This window comes from Solanum dulcamara, chromosome 7 (assembly GCF_947179165.1).
Source record: "Solanum dulcamara chromosome 7, daSolDulc1.2, whole genome shotgun sequence".
NCBI lineage: Eukaryota > Viridiplantae > Streptophyta > Magnoliopsida > Solanales > Solanaceae > Solanum > Solanum dulcamara.
In genome coordinates this window covers 25,566,363-25,587,852 of record NC_077243.1, presented here as the reverse complement: position 1 = coordinate 25,587,852, position 21,490 = coordinate 25,566,363, and the positions used below count along the sequence as shown (strand labels likewise).

At 34.9% G+C, this 21,490-nt stretch overlaps 1 protein-coding gene across 3 annotated transcripts; it reads right to left on the bottom strand.

The window, feature by feature from the left end:
* Positions 1 to 12,730: 12,730 nt before the first annotated feature.
* Positions 12,731 to 21,259, bottom strand: LOC129894991 (probable isoaspartyl peptidase/L-asparaginase 3). Of its 3 annotated transcripts, XM_055970601.1 has the most exons (8): positions 21,056 to 21,259; positions 20,431 to 20,486; positions 20,168 to 20,339; positions 18,277 to 18,341; positions 17,793 to 18,176; positions 17,649 to 17,707; positions 16,587 to 16,691; positions 12,731 to 13,118 (listed from the first exon to the last, which is right to left on the bottom strand). In XM_055970601.1, the coding sequence occupies exons 2-8, from the start codon at positions 20,461 to 20,463 to the stop codon at positions 12,896 to 12,898; spliced, it is 1,041 nt and encodes a 346-aa protein (XP_055826576.1). In that variant the 5' UTR covers positions 20,464 to 20,486; positions 21,056 to 21,259; the 3' UTR covers positions 12,731 to 12,895. The 3 variants fall into 3 exon arrangements, with proteins under 3 accessions (XP_055826576.1, XP_055826578.1, XP_055826577.1); XM_055970603.1 differs by lacking the exons at positions 20,431 to 20,486; positions 21,056 to 21,259 and adding an exon at positions 18,436 to 18,509 and having other exon boundaries at positions 17,793 to 18,186; positions 20,168 to 20,256; XM_055970602.1 differs by lacking the exons at positions 20,431 to 20,486; positions 21,056 to 21,259 and adding an exon at positions 18,436 to 18,509 and having other exon boundaries at positions 20,168 to 20,256.
* Positions 21,260 to 21,490: the final 231 nt, after the last annotated feature.

Below are 21,490 nucleotides of genomic sequence, written 5' to 3'. Positions count from 1 at the left end.
TTGACGATCTGTCTACATATATTTTTTATAATGGGTAAGTTTTGTATAACTTGAAATTAGAATTGATAAGTCTTGTTATGCATCATAAAAATGATAAAAAGAAATCAAGATAGAAGAAGACTCCAACATAATCTAATAAGTTAGAAGTGGTTATGATTTAAAATTCAAGTTAAACACTTTCACCTTTATCGAATAAATTTTTGTCTCATATTTAATTCAAAATTTATTTTTTATTCAAATTCAAAACTATATTAACTTTGTCATAGAAATTAAAAAGAGTTTCATAATGCACGAAAATTTCTTATTATGAATTTTGAAGGAAAATATGAAAATCATAAATTCAGTTTATGAAAAAAAATTATTGTGTAACTTATGTACATCATTTTAATTATACTCTAAATTATAATATTAAAAAAATTACACGATATTTTAACATTCATCATTATAACTTATTCGTATGCACCCAAAAAAAATATTTTGCATAGTCTATCAATTCTTTTTATATTAAGGAACTACTCAAGAAATAATGCGAAATATCCTTTAGTGGTATAAGATAAAAGACATGCAAATCAATAAAAAAAAATTATTCCAAGCAAAATCAAGGGAAAAATCAATTAAAATCTAAATGTCTGCAAATCTATTTTATAATCCTTCTAAGAGAGTAGATATGTAATTGATAATGTAGTGTTTCTTGATAAAGTCATCTTTATGCTTAAAAAATATATTAAGATAAAAAAAATGGTAAAAAAAATATTCTTCGTACAAATAATTTGATAAATCTCCTTTATATATTTTGATTCTCCATTATATTTTGTTTATTTTTTAAATATTGATTTTAATTTTTTGAGGTATTCATATAAATCAAACCTGGAAAAACTTCAGGTTTATTTGCTTCATCTGTGACGGAAGATAAATATAATGTTAATTGTAGATAATAAAAAATAAATAAATAATTAAGCATGAATAACATACCTTGATAATTATTCAGAAAAAATTGATGTACGTAACCTATAAAGAACTACTCAAGAAGGTAGGGTGTCAATGATTTTCAAAAAATCGACTTAACCAACCGAACCGAACATACTGAACCGATTTTTAGGTTTATTTTATAAAACCGACGATTTTTATATATACTTATAACCGTACCGAATAATTGGATAGATTTTTTTATTTTATAAAAATTAATCGAACCGTACCGAATAATATACGTGTAAAATATATTTTATATATTAAGTTTAAAAATAATAAAATATTAATTTTTTGCTTTAGGCCCAAGATAATGAAAGTGATTACAAGCGGCAACATAATTAACACTCAAAGTCATAACACTAATCTCATACTACTCTGATTGAAACTAAATTAATTATAACATCTCAACTCTCAATTAGTAACTAGTAAACTACAAGGTATTCAAACGATCTTTCGATAATAAGCTGTATTGAAAAGACATTTTTTCTCTCTTATAGTTTAAATTTTTCTTATTGGATACTTAAATCAAGTAAACTCAGTTTTTGAGTTTCATCTTGATTGAGTTCTTTCCTCTCGTGTGATGTAAATTATATATTTTTTTGTCTTTGGTTAATATTTTACACTACCATAATATAATGGGATGAATTTCTATTCCTGTTTTCATAATCATCACATTTTAAACAATAAAAATGTCTAGAGAATTTTTTCCAAAGTCATACACAAGTATACATAGTAGTGTGTTCTAACTTTTATATTGTTTTTTAAAAAATATCAAAAATTAATCGAAATGTACCGATACCAAAGAAAAACCGAGATAATGGAACGGTTTTGAAAAGTTTAGTTTTGGTTATATAAAATAAAATAACCGAAAAAATGATACGGTATAAATTTGATAAAATAATCATCCGAATCATACCGTTGACACCCCTACAAGAAGGAATGTAAAAAATACCACTGGTTGGTATAAGATAAAGGATGTGCACAACCATTAAAAAAAGATTTTTTCTTATACATAAATGTAGATTTCAAGTAAAAATGAAGAAAATAATAAAATATCTAAATGTCTATATGAATGCGATGTAGTACTGCTCCTGGAAGTTGCTTTCCTGCTTAAGATAAATATTTATCACTAAAAATATGTATTTTCTTGCTCTCGAATGTATTTATTTTTATAAAAAAAAAACTAAATTAGAATAAAAAATATTACTTACTCTAATAGAAGCCTGCATATAGTAGAAAAAGTTAGCATGTAAATGCGCAGGATCTGAAGAAGGGCCTGACCACAAGGTCTAAACATTATAAATCACTTTAGGAGTATATATAAGAGAGATTAAAAAAATAGAACTCTATTACAATTCAAATTTCATTTAAATTTGAATTCAAATAGCATATCTATTTTTCTAAATAAAGATCTTTTTTGTTATTTTTTTCTTATCCTTTATTTTTTTAAATTCAATGATATTTATTTCTAGGTTATATATCTAAATTGAGAAAAATATTTGAAATATATTCTCCTCCCCCTCCCCACGCCCCTAGAATCTACATTCTCTTTTTTCCCTCGTCCCCCCCCCCCCCCCCCCCCAGTTTCCTTCTTTTCTTTCTTTATTTCTTTTGTTTGTTAGATGGTTTTTTTTAATTATTATTTTTACTACTACTACTGCAACTATCATTGTTATATTATTATTAGTGCTTCTATTACTATTATTACTGTTTATTATTAATAATAACAATATAACTCTTGCTATTATTACTATTGCTATTTCTAATTATTATAATTATTATTATCACTGTTATTATTAGTATTTTTATATTTTGTTTTTAAATTTGATATTTAAATCAAATATATTTAAATTTATTTTACAATATTTGAAAATGATATATTCATGAAATAGTAAGAGTTCATTTAGAATTCTTCTGCCTACGGATTTCTATTTTTAAGCTAATTAAAAAAAATCTTTCATTTAAATTTGAATTTAAATATCATATCAATTTTTTTGAATAAAGATATTTTTTTATTCTTCCTTATCCTTGATTTTTTAAAATACAATGATATTTTCCCTTTAAGTTATATATTTAAATTGAAAGAAATATTTCAAAATCTATAAGATATTTCCTTCCCTCCGCCCCCCAACCCCTCCTCTATTTCTCTTTTTCCTCATTTATCTTCTTTTCATTCTTTTTTTTTGTTAGTTTGTTATTTTTCTAACTTTTAAATTATTATTATTATTATCATCATCATCATCATTATTGCTACTACTACTATTATTATTAATATTACTCTTACTCTTACTACTATTGCTATTGCTATTACTAATTATTATTATTATTATTATTATTATTATTATTATTATTATTATTATTATTATCATCATCATCATCATCCTCATCATCATCATTGTTATTTTTTTTTATGTTTTAATTTAATATATAAATTAAATGTATTTAAATTTATTTTACAATAGCTAAAACTGATAATTTTATGAAATAGTAATAGTTCATTTAGAATTCTTCCGCCTACGGATTCCTATTTTTAAGCTAATAAAAATATATATATATTTTAAAATCTAATGTATTTTCAAATTTGAAATTCAAATTTTTTATTACAATATTTATTAACTTTGTCTTAAAATTGCCAAGTGGCTTTTCAATAGCTTCCCACTTGGCTTAACCACATTGCAAACTACTCTCCTTTATAATATATATAGATATATAAAAAAAATGCTCCCAATTTATGTGAAAAGTCTTCGAAGTACCACGTTTAAAATGCTCAATTTTAATCATGAATTTAAATATAGTTTTTTCATATAATTTTAAAATATATATAAGCTACACGAAAAAAAATACTACAAGTCAAGATAAATAATGATTCAATTTTGAGAAAATTATAATCAAAAGAAACATTGTATTAGTTTTATCTTCACATAAATTGAGACGGAGGATATAATAAAATAACAATAACGATAATATTCTGTGATCGTTTTGTTTGATAGAGTTGTATGTATAAGAATAATTTTCTTCTCATTTACTATATATGTATTTTCTTTTCTTTTTAATGTTTGAGTGAGACAATAGTATCTTGTGAAATCAAAGGGAGTTAATTCTTCAAATTGTCAAGTAAAAATGAGTAAAATTTCAGTAGGAAGGTCATTTCCCTATTTATAGCCGGTTTGAATTGACTTATTTTTAAGCAGCTTATAAATTAAAAATTGTTTATAAGTTAAAAAAAAAAGTAGGTGCAGGCCAACTTTTTTTTTGACTTATAAGCTGTTTTCAACTTATAAACTGCTTAAAATAAGTTCATCCAAATAAATTCAATTATTTATTGTAGCTTATTTTAAGCATAAAATGACTTTAAATTAACCAGCTAAATACTCAAAAAAAAATAAAAACAGCCTATAAATCAATCCAAACGGTCACTTATATTTTTATTCATTTGGGTTGAATGTTCTATGGGAAGGGAATAGTGAGTCAATGGAAAAGGCAAAGTTGAAGTTTCAAAGTCAAAAATTAATTAAATGCAGATCACAGCTTATAAGTGACAACACATGAATATCTTTTTGTATCTTCTAAAGGACAAGGCCATGTATGTGAAACCCACATTTCAGAAAAAATTATCGGTGTGTGAATCTCCATAAACTTTTTGACACATGGATAAATGGGTCATTTGCCTACTTTTTGATTATTAGAAATTTTAAATAAAATAATATTTAAAACATTCTCTAGAGTACGTTTAATTCATATTAATTTTTTAAAAAAATATTGTATTGTTTTTGTTAAAATTTTGAAATAATAATTTATTTAATTTAAAGATTGCCAGATTCAGAGAGAATCAAGATCTGAAACCTTTTTTTTTTCTTTTTAGCATCAACAAGGATGCCAACTTGTTTTTAACATCAACAAAAACGTTAAAAAAAAATTAAAAAGAAAATGCAAGTTTAGCTTGAACAGTTAAATATGTATTTTTTATTTTTTATTTTTTAAAAGAATCAACAGGATCATTATTTGATTTAGATGAAGAAATAACATTTATTGAAGAAGAAAAATTCAAAATTTTATTAGATATAAATGAGCATTAAAGAAGTATAAAATGTGGACTCCGTAATCACTTTTTATTTTATTTTTATAATTATTCAGTGAAATTTATTGTTACTGATGGGATTCACATCAATTATAAATATTATTTTTATTCCAGGTTTAAAGTAAACAAATGACCCATTTATCCATGTGTCAAAAAGTTAATGGAGCCTCACACACCTTTTGTTGGTTGTGCCTCTACCATGTTAAAAAATTTCCACATTTCATGCCTCATTAGTGACCTTTCCTCATACACACAGAAAAAAAAAAAAAAAACTTCTACCTTACTCACTTGTAATATATTAAAAAATGATAATTATTATTATTTTCATATTTTAATTTAAATTAATATGAATATTACGAAAAATGAACGGAAGCATTAATATATTCAGAGTAGTTGCTAAATGAGTAAAAGTTCTTTTTATTTTTAAATAATTATCTAAAGGGTAATATAGAAATTGCCAACCAGACATCGTAGTCATCAACCTTTACTCCCTAAGCAGGATTTTTGATTTGTTTAATGGGTACAATTTAATTTTGTTTCCTTCCTACTTCCTACTTAACTAAGAAGAGTGACATTTTACGCGGTTAAGTAGGAAATGAGTGAATGGGAAAGAAAATTACAAGATAGAGAATTAGATCCTCACTAACAAAGTCAATTAATAAAACTATTAAGAATATTTTTTATTTTACTCGATTACACCAATTGTGATAAAGTAGATATGAAAGGAGAGAGTGAGTAGCTTGGCAACTACGTTGAAAACTCAAAGTAGACAAATGCCCCTATTATTTTCTTCACACTGAGAGCAACTTACAAATTAACACTCTCTCTCTGACTTTTCTTGCATATTGCTACTCCTTTTAAAAAAGCATCTAAATACATTTAATCAAAAGGGTCGTTACTCTTTAAGATTAACCATTGTTTTTATATTCTTCTAGCAATTGATCCCACATTTCACACGAATTTTTTTATTTTGTGTCTCGCTCAATTAACAACAGTTTTGTTGTTTTCTTGATGCTGCGGCCTCAATACAATTCTGGCTAGGTGTGAGATTTTTTGGGTCCCATCTATTCGTGAAATTAAATAAAACCACACAATTATTTTCAGTTGTGTCAGGCTAAAAATATTTTTTCCATATGAAAAAACTACTCTTTTTTTTCTTTCTTGGTATCCGAAATCCGTAGAGCTTTGATTAAATTCAGACCGCGCACTGCGGGGCCCATTGGAGGGTGACGCTCCCAAGGATTTTCTTCATACCTAAGGCTCAATAGACCTCTGGTTAAGGGTAAAATAGTCCTACCACTATACCACAACCCATGTTGGTAAAAGAAAAAAAAGAAAAAACCTACTCTTTCTACTTAATAAGATAAAAGGGCAAGTCATGGTAGAAGAGAAACATTTAATTGGGCAATCTTTTTAGTTTAATCGAAAAGTAGTTAATAATAATCTTAATGACTTTAACCATTTGAGAATTTAATTTGTATGTCTTTTGGCTCGAGGAGGAGTGTTAACCATAGCCTAGAATTAACAAGCTATCATGGTTAAGAAGCTGTTAGAAGTTAGTTATTATTTGTTAGATATGGTTAGAAGGTTGTTAATGAATGGTTAAAAGTAGTTAGTACATGAGTGTACAAAATACACAAATACATCACACCATACAAGTGTGAGTATATAAGGATGTAACAATACACTGTACATTACATTTTCTACATTTTACTGATATTTGTTTCTCTCTCTAACTTTACTCTCCCTTCTCTCTTCTCCTCTTCTCTTCTCTTCTCTTCTCCTTTTCGTCTGCATCTTCTTCTTCTCTTCTTTCCTCTTCTCATCACTTTATCTTCATGTCAAAGCTCCACTGATGGAGTCATCATGGTATCAGAGCCTACAAGGATCGTAGGGTAGAAGAAGAAGCTCACAATCGGCGACCTAGATTCCAGTAGAAGAAGTTAATCGGCAATCTAGGGCTCAAGCTGTCAATAGAGATGTATACAGCTGAAGCTACGTCGGGAGCTATGGAAACTGGTGATGCAAACCTGAACGGAGCACATGCAACTGCTGGTCCATCCAGCTATGAAGCTCTGATTATAGGCCACAATCACCCTCTGTATCTCCATCAGAATGACACTCCAGGTAATTCCCTAATTTCTCTTCAGCTCACAGGCTCCGAGAATTATGTTGTGTGGAGTAGGTCTATGCAAATTGGACTCTTAGGTAAAGATAAATTGGGCTTTGTTGATGGAAGGTTCCCTAAGTCTCAGTTTGCACCTGAGCTGTTTGACATCTGGGAGAAATATAATGCTGTAGTTTTGTCGTGGATAATGAATGCTATTACACCTGGTTTGCTGAGCAGTATTGTTTATGCTGGTGATGCACACAAGGTATGGAGTGATCTGAAAGAGAGATATGACAAAATTAATGGTGCTCACGTATTCCAACTGCACAAAGAAATTCACAGTTTTACACAAGGAACTATGATTGTTACTGAATACTACACACATCTAAGAGGTCTATGGAATGAATTTGACTCTATCATGTCATGTCCAGGGTGCTCCTCTGCTGAATCAAAAAGGTTCCAAGAGCACTTTGAGTACTAGAGGCTGCTCGAGTTCCTTATGGGACTCAATGAGTCGTATTCAGCTACTCGAGGTCAGATACTATTGCAGAACCCAATCCCTAACCTAAACAAAGCATACTCCTTGATAATAGATCATGAAAGCCAAAGAAATCTGGCAAGTACAGGTTATGAGAATGTTCCCTCTAGAATTGTTGAAAGCACTGCTTTATTCACTAAGAAAGGTGGAGGTGGTCCTAATCAGGGTGGCAACTTTGGCCATCAACCAAGGGGGTGATGGTAACTCAGGAAGAGGACACTACGATAACTAATATAAGCCACCAAAATTCCAGAAGTCATTGCTTGTATGTGAGGTGTGTGGTTACAGGGGGCACTCCAAGGAGCAATGTTTCAAAGTGAAAGGCTATCCAGTTGGATGGAAGTCGAAGAAGAAGAGGGAAAACTCCAACTCCAATTCATATGCTAATCAGGCTGAAGTCACTCAGTTTACCAGCCCACAGCCTACTGTTGACACACCTACACCTTCAATATTCTTCACACAGGATCAATATCATCAGATCCTGCAGATGCTGGCTAAAGGAAGTGAAAATGGAGGTGATCTCTCAGCTAAAGCAGCTACTACAGGTAGTGCTCTATCTGCTTTGGTATCTAAATATGTAGATAAAAGTTGGATAGTTGACACAGGAGCCACAAATCATATGACTCCTAAAGTTGATCTGCTAACTAATTGCCACACAGTACCACCATCTGAGAGGAGACAAGTACTTTTACCCACTGGAAGTGTTGTATCAATTTCACATGTTGGCAGCACTCACATTCTTGATAATCATCGTATTGACAATATCCTATTTATTTCTGACTTCAAATGCAATCTCCTATCTGTATCACAACTCACCAAAGAACTCAACTGTATGGCAGCTTTCTTTCCTGACTTCTGTGTTTTTCAAGATCTCTTCAGTGGTCAGGTCAAGGGGATTGGTAAAGAGGATCAATGACTCTACATTCTCAAGGAAGGTGGTCTAAAGACAGCAGTCAATGGTGCAGCAACTCAGTCTCCAAATGTAGTCCCTGCTCTCCCTACAAAGAGCAGTGTCACCTCATCTTGTAACTCTGCTTCTGCTTCTCTATGGCATCTAAGACTAGGTCATGTACCTGTAGATATAATAAAGAAATCCTCCAGTATTGACATTCTAGAAACTGATCACTCTACTTGTACAGTTTGCCCACTTGCTAAGCAAACTAAACTCCCTTTTCCTGTAAGTTCTCATGTTTCAAATGCTATACTTGAGCTGGTTCATTGTGATATTTGGGGTCCCTACAGGATACCTACTCATGATGGAAAAAAGTATTTTGTGACTATGGTAGATGACTACTCCAGGTTTACTTGGGTTTTCCTTATCACTTCTAAATCTGATGCCATTGTGGTGTTAAGAATTTTTTTTACATTGGTTCACAATCTCCACTCCACAGCTGTTAAGACTCTGAGAACTGACAATGGAAGTGAATTCTTCAGTACTGCATTTCAGACCATGCTGTCTAACCTTGGTATCCTACATCAGAGTACTTGTGTATACACTCCTCAACAAAATGGTATTGCTGAGAGGAAGCATAGAACTATCTTGGAGATGGCCAGGGCACTCAGGTTTTAATCCTCTGTTCCCTTGAAATTCTGGGGTGAATGTGTCACCACTGTAGTATATCTCCTCAATAGAATTCCCTCCAAATTACTGCAGTATAAGACTCCATTTGAACTACTCCATCAACATCCTCCCTCCCTCACACATCTTATAGTCTTTGGCTATCTTTGCTATGCTACATGCCCCCATATACCTGACAAATTCTCTCCTAGAGCTATACCTGCTGTTTTGATGGGCTACTCCTCTTCACAAAAGGGGTACCTACTATATGATCTGCACTCACACTCCTTCTTTGTTAACAGGCATGCAGTGTTCAAAGAGGATCTTTTTCCCTTCAAGGATGTGCAAGTCTCTCCTAATCCTATATTTCCAGTCCTCACACTGCTAGAATCCTCCACTTCCCCTCCCTCCCCTATAGTACCTCCTGAGCACCCCCAGCCTCCATTACCTTCCCCTGATATATCTCTCCTTCCCCCTGCTCATGTCCCCTCTAGGAGATCCTCCAAAGCTAGTAAGCCTCCCTCTTGGCTGCAAGATTATATTACTACTCCTTCCAATTCCTCCTGTTCTTTTCCCATTGCCAATCACATCTCCTATGCTCATCTATCTCCATCCTTTATCTCTTGTCTTGCTGCCTACTCAGCTCTCACTGAACCCTCTTCTTACAGAGCTGCTTCTCTTGACCCTCAATGGGTTCAGGCCATGCAGTTGGAGATTGATGCTTTGGAAGCTAATAACACCTGGTCCTTGGTTGACTTGCCCCCAGGCAAGAAAGCTATTGGCTGCAAATGGGTCTATAAGATCAAATATAAATCCACAAGTGAAGTTGAAAGACTGAAAGCTAGACTTGTGGCCAAAGGGTTCAATCAGCAGGCAGGCCTTGACTACAGTGAAACCTTCAGTCCAGTTGCCAAAATGGTTACTGTCAGGGCTGTTATTGCTCTTGCTGCCTCTAGGGGATGGGTCCTTCATCAGATGGATGTTCACAATGCCTTTCTCAATGGGGACTTATTAGAGGAAGTCTACATGTCTATACCTGATGGGTTTGCTAGACAGGGGGAGTCCACTACTAAGGTCTGCAAACTCCATAAATCACTGTATGGACTCAAACAAGCCCCCAGGCAGTGGAACCTGAAGTTGACTGAGTCCTTGTTGAAGTTGGGATTTAACCAAAGTCACCATGACTATTCCTTGTTCACCAGGCAAGTTGACAAAGATATTCTTGTTGTGTTGGTTTATGTGGATGACCTGCTGGTCACTGGGAGCAACACATGCTTAGTAGAGGACACAAAAAGGGATCTACAATGTCAATTCAAAATGAAAGACCTAGGTGAGCTGAAGTTCGTTCTAGGCATTGAGTGTGCTAGATCCAGTCAAGGAATACATATCTCTCAGAGGAAATATGCTCTTGAACTGATTGCTGAATGTGGCCTAGGAGGAGCTAAGCCTGCAGGAACACCATTAGAGCAGAACAAGAAGCTTACATCAGTGAAGTATGATGAACACATTTCACCTGAGAGCAGTGTTGATGATCAGATACTACAGCAGCCTAAAAGATATCAAAGACTTGTGGGAAGACTCCTATACCTCACTATGACCAGACCTAATATAGCCTTCCTAGTCCAGGTACTGAGCCAGTACATGCATAATCCTAAAGAGTCACACATGGAATCAGCACTTAGAGTTGTCAGATATCTCAAGGAAGCTCCAGGTTTGGGACTGTTAATGCCATCTGAAAATACAAATGCACTCACTGCCTACTGTGACTCAGACTGGGAGCTTGTCTTGAAACAAGAAGGTCAGTCACTGGATATCTGGTGAAGTTTGGTGGAGCACTAATCTATTGGAAATCAAAGAAACAAGAGACAGTGTCTAGGAGCTCAGCAGAAGCTGAGTTTAGAAGCATGGCCAACTGTGCAGCTGAGATCACTTGGCTGTTAAGCTTGTTCAAGGAGCTGAGAGTTCACATTGAGACACCTGTTAACATGATGTGTGACAGCAAGGCTGCAATCCAAATTGCTGCGAATCCCATCTTCCATGAAAGGACCAAACATATTGACATAGACTGCCACTTTGTAAGAGAAAGAATCTGCCAAGGCATGCTGAAGACCAGCTTCATACACACAAAGGACCAGTTGGCAGATATCCTCACAAAAGGCTTAGGGAAGGCTCAGCATCAACATCTGCTGAACAACCTTGGAATGTTGAATCTCTTCAAACCATGAGCTTGAGGAGGAGTGTTAATCATAGCCTAGAATTAGCAAGCTATCATGGTTAAGAAGCTGTTAGAATTAGTTAGAAGTTAGTTATTATTTGTTAGATATGGTTAGAAGGTTGTTAATGAATGGTTAGAAATAGTTAGTACATGAGTGTACAAAATACACAAATACATCACACTATACAAGTGTGAGTATATAAGGATGTAACAATACACTGTACATTACATTTTTCTACATTTTACTGATATTTCTTTCTCTTTCTAACTTTACTCTCCCTTCTCTCTTCTCCTCTTCTCTTCTCTTCTCCTTTTCGTCTGCATCTTCTTCTTCTCTTCTTTCCTCTTCTCATCACTTTATCTTCATGTCAAAGCTCCATTGATGGAGTCATCAGAGTACGACACTAAACAATAATACTAATTTTTTAATAGGATGAATGAATATAGTACTTATATGTTACTATTGATTAGGTATGAAGAACTAGTAATTTAGTATAAGAAAGCTTGTCACTTGTCAAACCTGAATTAAGAACTTTAAACTGCATCTTTGCACATTATCAGAAATTTTTAAAAATGATTTTGAGGAAGATTTACATGACTTTTAATTCTTATATTTCACTTTAAAAAATATAGTTTTTATCAAACAAAAAATAATCTTAGCGCTTTTCTTCACTTTTCACGTGTGACGTGCTCATTATAAAGGATATCCAGAAAAGGATATCCAGAAAAGGGATTCTTGGCTTCGCCTTTTCAACTTTTAAGGAGCCGTTTGGACATTAAAAAGGAATCTTTTCTTCTTCTTCTTCTTTTTTGGTTAAGAAAATACTATCAAAATATTGTTTTGTAATATATTGAAATGGTTTTTTGAAGATTGATTTTTTCCACTCACAGGACTTCAAACTTTTTCTTTAATTGTAGGTGGAATACATGTCCAAACACAACTTCAATTCCAAATATTACCATTTTTCAATCAACTTCAAGAACTCATTTTCTCAAAATTTTAACCAAATCTATGTCCAACCACATACTTAGAACTTGTTTGGATGGGCTTATAGCTTATGATTCATTTTTGTTATTTTGATTTAAAAACAATTTTTCTATTTTACTCAAACACTACAAAACTGCTTTTTAGTAGCACCATAATTAAGCAAATCTAAAGAGGCTCTTAAACTTTTACGCACATATCAACATTTTTCATACTTCTCTTAATAGAACTAATCAATATTGAAACATATCCACGTCAAATTTGACCCAAACAGACCCATGAACACCCCTAGTCAAATATGAAGTAGAAGTATTAATGACAAATTGTATGGTTCACAACATGGAAGGACATCATCTCTTTTACAACATGCAAACGAGACTATGAATGAGGCTTTTTATGGAAGAGAAACAACTTCAATAGAAGAGATGTATGCTAAAAGGGATCACTGGGGGTGAACAGTAAAGACCTCAACGTCATTCATCCCAGGATTTTTGACAGAGTACTGAAAAGTCCAACCATGGCATGCACCTGCATGAATTCCACTTCTGTTGACTGCAAATAGAGCCCCAATAAAGTCTGGATATTTCCTTGCAATTCGCGATATAGCATCTTTTGCAGCAAGTTCGGGTTCCATTCCTAATCTCATATTCTCCACAGCCTGATAACTGATATCCAGCAAACAACAAAGAAAAATGTTTATCTCCATTTAAATTATTCAAGCTAGCCAGGGCGCGGGAGAGAAGGGCACGCGATGTGGACCGAGTGAAGTGCATTAAGGACGAGCATGGAAAAGTATTGGTAGAGGAGAACCTCATTAAACAGAGATGTCAGTCATACTTTCATAAACTCTTGAATGAAGAAGGGGACAGAGAGATTGTGTTGGGAGATTTGGAACATACAAGGAGGCGTCACGATTTTGGGTGTTGCAGGAGTATTACGGTCGAGGAGGTTAAGGGTGTTGTTCGTCGGATGCGCTGGGGAAGAGCGATCGGACCTGACGAGATTCCTGGAGAATTTTGGAAGAGCACGAGCTCGGTAGGTTTGGAGTGGCTGACTAGGTTATTCAATGTCATCTTTAAGACGACAAAGATGCCCGAAGAATGGAGGTCGAGCGTAATGACCCCCCTATACAAAAACAAAGGGATATCCAGAGCTGCAACAACTATAGAGGTATCAAGCTTCTAAGTCATACTATGAAAGTGTGGGAAAGAGTGGTGGAGATGAGGGTGAGGAGAAGCGTGTCTATTTCAGAGAACCAGTTTGAATTTATGTCGGGACGCTCAACTACAGAAGCCATCCATCTTATGAGGAGACTGGTGGAGCAGTATAGGGAGAGGAAAAGGGACTTGCATATGGTATTCATTGACCTAGAAAAGGCTTACGATAAAGTTCCGCGAGAGATACTATGGAGATGTCTGGAGGCTAAAGGTGTACATGTGACGTACATTAGGGTGATCAAGGACATGTATGAGGGTGCCAAAACCAGGGTAAGGACAATAGGAGGGGATTCAGAGTACTTCCCAGTTGTGATGGGGTTGCATCAAGGATCAACTCTCAATTCGTTTTTATTTGCCTTGGTGATGGATGGATTGACGTGACAAATTCAAGGTGAGGTGCCATGGTGTATGCTTTTCGCGGACGACATAGTCCTGATCGATGAGACTTGTAGTGGAGTTAACGCTACACTAGAGGTTTGGAGACATACCTTAGAGTCTAAAGGGTTTAAGCTGAGTAGGACCAAGACAGAGTACTTAGAGTGCAAGTTCAGTGAGACACCTCAGGAGGTTGGCGCGGAAGTTAGGCTTGGTGACTAGGCCATCCAAAAGAAAAGTAGTTTCAAGTTTCTTGGGTCTATCATGCAAGGTAGCGGGGAGATTGACGATGATGTCACACACCGTATTGGGGCAGGGTGGATAAAATGGAGGCTCTCTTTCGGTGTGCTATGTGACAAGAAGGTGCCACCACAACTTAAGGGCGAGTTCTACAAAGTGGTAGTTAGACCGACTATGTTATATGGGGCGGAGTGTTGGCCAGTTAAGGTGTCTCACGTTCAAAAGATGAAAGTTACAGAGATGAAAATGTTGAGATGGATGTGTGGGCATACCAGGAGCGACAAGATTAGAAACGAGGCTATTCGGGACAAGGTAGGAGTGGCCTCGGTGGAAGACAAGATGCGAGAAATGCGACTGAGATGGTTTGGGCATGTGAAGAGGAGAGACATAGATGCCCAGTGCGGAGGTGTGAGAGGTTGGCCATGGATGGTTTCAGAAGAGGTAGGGGTAGGCCGAAGAAATATTGGGGAGAGGTGATTAGACAGGACATGGCGCAGTACAACTTACCGAGGACATGACCTTAGATAGGAGGGTGTAGAGGACTCACATTAGGGTAGAAGGCTAGTACATAGTCTCGTTATTCTTCCTTATTAGTAGGCGCATTAGCGCAATATAATTTCTTGTGCTCTGATTTCTCTTGTTATCTATTACTTTCTGTACTTTGATTACTCTATACGCGTCGCTCTCGTTATTTGCTTTTCCATATCTCTTTGAACTTCTTAGCCTTATCTCGTTATCTCGTTTTATGCTTTTTTGAGCCGAGGGTCTTTCGGAAACAACCGTCCTACCTTGGTAGGAGTAAGGTCTGCGTACACTTTACCCTCCCCAGACTCTAAGTTGTGGGATTTCACTGGGTTGTTGTTGTTGTTGTATGCATTTTGAATCAACAACAAGCAGCAATAGTAGGAGAAGTACGGGCTGATCAAGGTTGGAACCTTACATTCAAAAGATTACTTGATAACTGGAGAATTGATAGGTTAAAAGAGTTCAACAACACCTTGGAAGTAGGAACAATTTAAGGGGATCAGTAACTCTGAAGACTACTTGAATTGTTTTCTATCAATTTAGCCTATAAGGAGTTTAATTTATCAAATAATGAGATTGGTTGTTGGCCATGGAAGTTGATTTGGAAAGTGAAAATTTCTTATAAAGTTGCTTGCTTTCACATGCAATCGAATCTAATCAAGAGAGGCTATCATCTAGGCAGAGAAAATCAATCATCTTTTTTTTTTCTGCACTGTAAGTTGACTAAACAGTTATGGAGGGATTTCATCAGCTTAAGAGACATCATGTGGGTTATTCCAGGAAGAATACCAAAAGTCTTAACTTGCTGGAACGATTAAGGTAATCAATCCAGTCAAGAAGAGAGGTGGAGGATTGTCCCAGGTTGCACTTGTGGACAATCTGGGAAGAAAGAATCAAAGGTGCTTTGAGATAAATCCAGCCACATTGAGAAGATATAAATGAAGTGTCTAGTTTTATTCTTTTTTTGGTGTAAAGGGAAGTACTTAATAGAAGACTATAAATCTATTTTTGATGTTTTAGATTCCTTGTGAGAAGACCAAGAGTATAGGAGCTTTTATGCAGTCCTTGTAATTATGGGTGACAACATATATACAAATATGTTACCTTCTCAAAAAAAATGGATATAAACTAAAAAATATGAATTTGGTTCAGTTAGAAACTTCTTAAAATCCCTATTATGTGTAAGAGGGAAAAAAAGACATATCCAAGCACTAATCAATCAGGGGAACGAATCTAAAATTTTATGAGTTTGTGATCCTCGCAAGAGAATTTGGAGAGGTATACTATACGCTTATAGCACAAGCTTTCTATTCCTATCTCTTAGAGGATGAGAAGTGGGGTTGATGCGATGTTATGAATTGAATATGATAAGCACGTTTTTTCAAGGGGCTTTAGTTTCTTACTGCCAGGATAACTGATTCAGGAATCAAACCAGACCTTTAAAATGCTTGTTTGACACATGGAAAATCTATTGTACAGGCCATATGACAATATGCCGCTAATCATCATACGTTTATGATTTAACATTCAGAGGAATACCACCTGCAGGTGTGAAAGACTGAGTAGCTATGCTTCACTATTTATTCCCATGCCACGTTTTTATGTATAATCGCAACTTTCATACCCTTCCTTCGGACTTTACCAGGTCAGATATTCTAAACATTCTCTGCATCTTATTTACCTATTTAATTCAAAAGCTAATATTACTTAGTTTCTAAAAGAAATTCTGCTGTACATGATGGCACAAAAAAATCAGAGGAAGTTCTTGCGAAATACCACGGAAGGAAGCGCATCATAATATCACCATCCCCAGTGGCTCCACAAGCACCAACTTCAGCATCTGCATATGCTGAAGACCCTGCTATAGGTCCATCACCAACCCTACAATTGTGTTTCAAACGGAAAGGAGAAGTAAAAGGAAACTGTTAAAGATAGAAAACCAAAAGAAAAATAACAAAACCAGTTTGATAAAATATTGTGGTTGAATCACCACTGTAATGCTTTATTTGATTTCTGAAAGAAAAAGGTAAAAGAAGTAATGGCTTTATTCTGTAAGAGAAGTAAAATTCTACTTCAGACGCAAGTATACTCAATGCAAAATCTTCCACTGATCAAATATCGAAGCAAGTGGACATTCTACAGATTGATTAAGGGAAATGAGAAAATTATTGAAAAACCCTAATCTAAGTATAAGGAAATGCTCCCTCATTCTGTAATTAAATTTCCACCTTTCCTTCACTTGCTACAAAAACACGGTCCAGTTCCCTTCAATGAGATTAATGGTCTACCATATATAAGAGCCACTTTTAGACGTATCAACTTAAACTTTCCCATTCTATAATACGAAATTCCTCCTCTGCCTATAAACCATGAATAACAGAATAATGGAAAGGGAAAATGAAGAGAAAAACTCAAACATAGAAATTTAACTTAGGACAAAAGAGATGTCTATCAACAACAACAACCCAGTGAAATCCCACAACATAGGGTGTGGGGAGGGTAAAGTGTACGCAAACCTCACTCCTACCAAGGTAGGACGGCTGTTTCCGAGAGACCTCGGCTAAAAGAGATGGCTATCATGAGCCTATATTTTTGCGAATTAGTGTTATCTGTAGAATACATCACGAAGAGATGGTAAACTTGATAACCACATTTGCAGCTTTCTTGATATAATTAGCCGGTTGCAAAGTACTTTGTTTTACTTGAGAAAAAATAAAAGTGTGTGGGATATGCGCAACAATTCTAAAAAGGTCATTGAAGTTCTTTTTTGGCTTCATGGTAAAACTTTAAAAGATCAGACAAAGTTTTCTCACGGCATAAACAAGTAAAGATCATCACCTTCCGGGAATCTTAAATGTGGCTCCATTAGTTGATGTACCTACGGCAATCCGTCCAACCTGAAAAGGAAAGGAATAAACAATTTATGGTGAAAGCAGCTAACAAGCTAAGAAAATAAGGAAGGCTAACACACCAACAACTTACTTGGTCAATGACAGCCATGGATATTGTATCATGGCTATGTAAACCTACATTAACTGATCCAAATTCATTAGGCCTGAGCTCGTTATCCATCGGGCATCTTTTTATTGAAGGACCATTTGGATGGTATGGACCACAACTATCTCTAGGGATAACATTTTTCCGAAAATTAGGTTGGCAAGAATTATCTTTCCATTTTGTCCACTTCTCTATTGACTCAACTGAGCTAAGGTTTGTAGGCCCCGGAAGGCCCATCGAAATGGCAAAAGCTGAGGCTTGATCCCCGACAAGCATAGTATGTTTAGTATACTCCAACACTAACTTCGCAGCTTTAATTCCCTCTGGCACATACCTCATAGAAGCAACAGCACCGACCTCCATTGTTACCTATGAATGTCTTAGCAAATCCGAAATAAATTTCAAATTATGTTTGTCTTCATCACAGTGATCATGAAGCAATATCCAAGAATAAACAGAAAACTATTACCCCATCCATGACCATGGCATCAATTGTAGTTTCTCCATTCTCATCTGGACTTCCACCAGGACCAACTGACATGAAAATAATACTTATGAACTGCTATAGTAATACAAGTATCATATTGTATAAACCATAAGGTACACGGTCAACTGCATCAATTCTTACCTTACAACTGGCTGACTTTTCTGTCACCAACATTCTTCTTTAGCACAAAATTGTACTAATTTCCCATATCTGAACTAGAAGTAAATTAATTTTTATTTTTACTATAGTCAATGGTAGGACTAACTTGTCAATTGTTCAACCCTCTTACACTGAAATAGTTCAAATAAAATGTGGTAGATGTAGCGATATGATTGGAAGTCCAGAGAACTACTAAGCATAATTTACTTAATGTTCATGTTATTGTTGAAAGTCAAGAGGAATTCTAGTGATAATTCCATAATTTGAATTTCATAAATTAGGCAAATTGTCTTATTTCATGCAACTCAAAATCCTATGAAAGAAATTCTTCTTGTATCCTGCAAACCAACTCATTCAATAAGAGTTTTTTCCCCTCATTTATCATGGTATTGGTATCTCTATAATCTTGGCGGAGACTTTATGTTGTTTCTACTTTCAGCAGCCAGCCTTACACTTATCTACCTGACTAATTTTTTCCTTGTTTTTATAATTTTACTATTCTTGTTTCTTTCTGGTGACTGTTCCGGAAGTACCATTTCTCTTTCTAATAATTATTCGGCTGACACTGTGCCTTTCCTTTCTTGGCGACCAATTAGGTGGCAGCTTTTGTCTTTTAGATACTGCACTCAAGTTAGTTCACTACTTTGTGTTTTGAGGGCGTGTGTAAAGTAGAGAGAGGTATTAAGGGAATCATTTAAAAAATTGTGCAGAAACTTAATGATTATGTCACAATAATCTTAGAAACCCAAGAATTAGAAAATTTTCCTTATTTCATGTAGCTCAAAACTCCTGTGGTGAAGACATTTTTGACAAGGAACTTCTGTGGTGTAGAGCATTGCATAGATCTTCGCTGGATGTTGTACTCATTTGGGGATTTCAATGAGTTTTCCAGTTTAGTTGCTATTTCAATGTTTTGCATGGGGTTAGTATTGGTTAAGTTGCTCAGGCTCTTCACTTTCGGTGCCGCACCAATATCGACATGAAATGAGTGTGGGATCCGTATCCAATCTAGTCAACCGATTTTGGGTACTTTGACCAAAAATCGACGGAGAAATTCCTGACAAATTCAATGAAAAGGAGTGGCCGATTTGGGTATTTTGAAGAAAATGGGATACCTTGTATATAGAAATGTGTATATCACCCTTTTCCTTTTATCTCCTTCCGGAATTCTCCTCTTGATCAATATTTTCTCGTCAAGTTCTCCACGTGATATCTCATAATTTAGGTTTTCTAACTTTACTTTTAGATATTTGAATTATTTTAGCCGATCGCCGCATCCATATCCATACTTGGATCCGTGTCCCCGAATCTTAAAATTTAGATCATGAAGGATTGGACCTCTAGATACGCACCCATATCGGACACCGGCACCCGCGTCCGAGCAACTTAGGGTATTAGTACCTCCACTAGGAACACTTGAACTTTGAAATTGTCCAAGTTAGGACAGAAGTCAAGGTTGGATAGTATCAATTTGAGGACTAATAAGGAGTGAGTGCTACAATTATTGCCATCAAAATCCTTGGAACAAAAGAGCGAGCACTTAAGTTGTAGAAGTTCAACTACTTCGAAATTTGGTTATGTTGTTGGATTCAACTCTTGGAAAATTTTAAAAATATTATACAAACACAAATCTCATCAATAATAACTCCGCATTTACTTCCCTATTTGAATGAATGAATCATGAAGAATTGAGAGTGGGCAGGCATATACATACCTGTACCATCACATCTTAGTTTCTCACAAGCAGAACAACCTTCGACAACTGCATCAACTGCAGAAAACCCAATGTCAACGGCGTTCCAGGCAGCTCTAACAGCTTCCAAAAAAGGCCAGGTGCTTACGACTAGAGGATATTGCAAGGAAGCCCCAACTTCATTCACCAGTGCCTGTTATTCTCATAACAAATTTATAAATCAGACGAAATTGCTTGGAAGCAATGTTTTGATAATAAATTGGATCGATAAAATTTGTTTATACCATGGAGAAGAAGAGGAACAGATGCTTCTTCATGCTCAACCGACCTCTTTTTCACTCTGCAATTATTTACCCCCAAAAAGAACTCATAAAGTTTAACTAACTATACCCCTTTTTTTTATTCTTTAGTTGAAAAAACAAAAAGAATGATACGAAAGTGGAAAGATACAAATGTAGTGATGAAGTTAAAATACTCATTAGGATATTAGTATTGTTTATCTCCTGCTATCTTATTATTCAATTAACCTATATTTTTCTTTCATTCAATTACCGTATTATTTATTATTGATATTATTTTATATTTTTCTTCCTAATTCACTTGAATCGAGTACCTATTTCAAACAATCTCTCTGTCTTATGGAAGTAAGGATGCAAGGCGCAAGGCTATGTAAATTATTATCAAAAAAGGGTCAAAACTATTCTTTATTAAAAAGAGACTAACTATATTCTTAAACTAATCTTTCTTCAAAATATCATTTCCGTCTTACAATTGGCTCATTCTTATCCCTCCCTTTGATAGAATGAAATGTGGCAATACAGATCTCCGCACACTCACCCTATCCATTAAAAAATCACACCCACCCCATCATATTCGACGAAGATTTAGAAGCTTTGAAGAAACAATTACCAATAAGGCCACTAGTCAAGAAGATATTTATACAAACGGGAGATAACCCAATTCCGGCAACTTCATTGAAGAAATTGTTGGACCCTTTTGCAAATGGTCGAAAAATAAAGCAAGAAGCTTCACCGGACAATCTTAAGGTATGTAAAAAGAGTAATTCCACTGAATTTTCAAAGCTGTGGAGATTCAAAGATTTTCTTCACCGGAGTAATAGTGAAGGAAGAGACACGTTTGTGTTTCTTAAACCCAACAACTCCGGCGGCTAAAGTAGAAGAAAAAGTTATTCAAAAAGATGAAACGACGTCGTCGGAGAAGAAGATATCCGGCGAAGTTAACGTCATTGGAAAAGTAACGAAGAAGAAAGGTGTGAAGAAGAGTGAAGGTGTGGTCTTTTAATGAGTGGGGTGAGTGTGGATTTTTAATTGATGGCTGGTTGTG

Coding starts and splice junctions, on each gene's coding strand:
- LOC129894991 (XM_055970601.1), bottom strand. CDS start 20,463: ATGAAGAAGCATCTGTTCCTCTTCTTCTCCATG. Junction 18,177..18,276: donor ATGCCATGGTCATGGATGGG/GTAATAGTTTTC, acceptor AGACATTCATAG/GTAACAATGGAGGTCGGTGC. Junction 17,708..17,792: donor CCATGGCTGTCATTGACCAA/GTAAGTTGTTGG, acceptor TTTCCTTTTCAG/GTTGGACGGATTGCCGTAGG.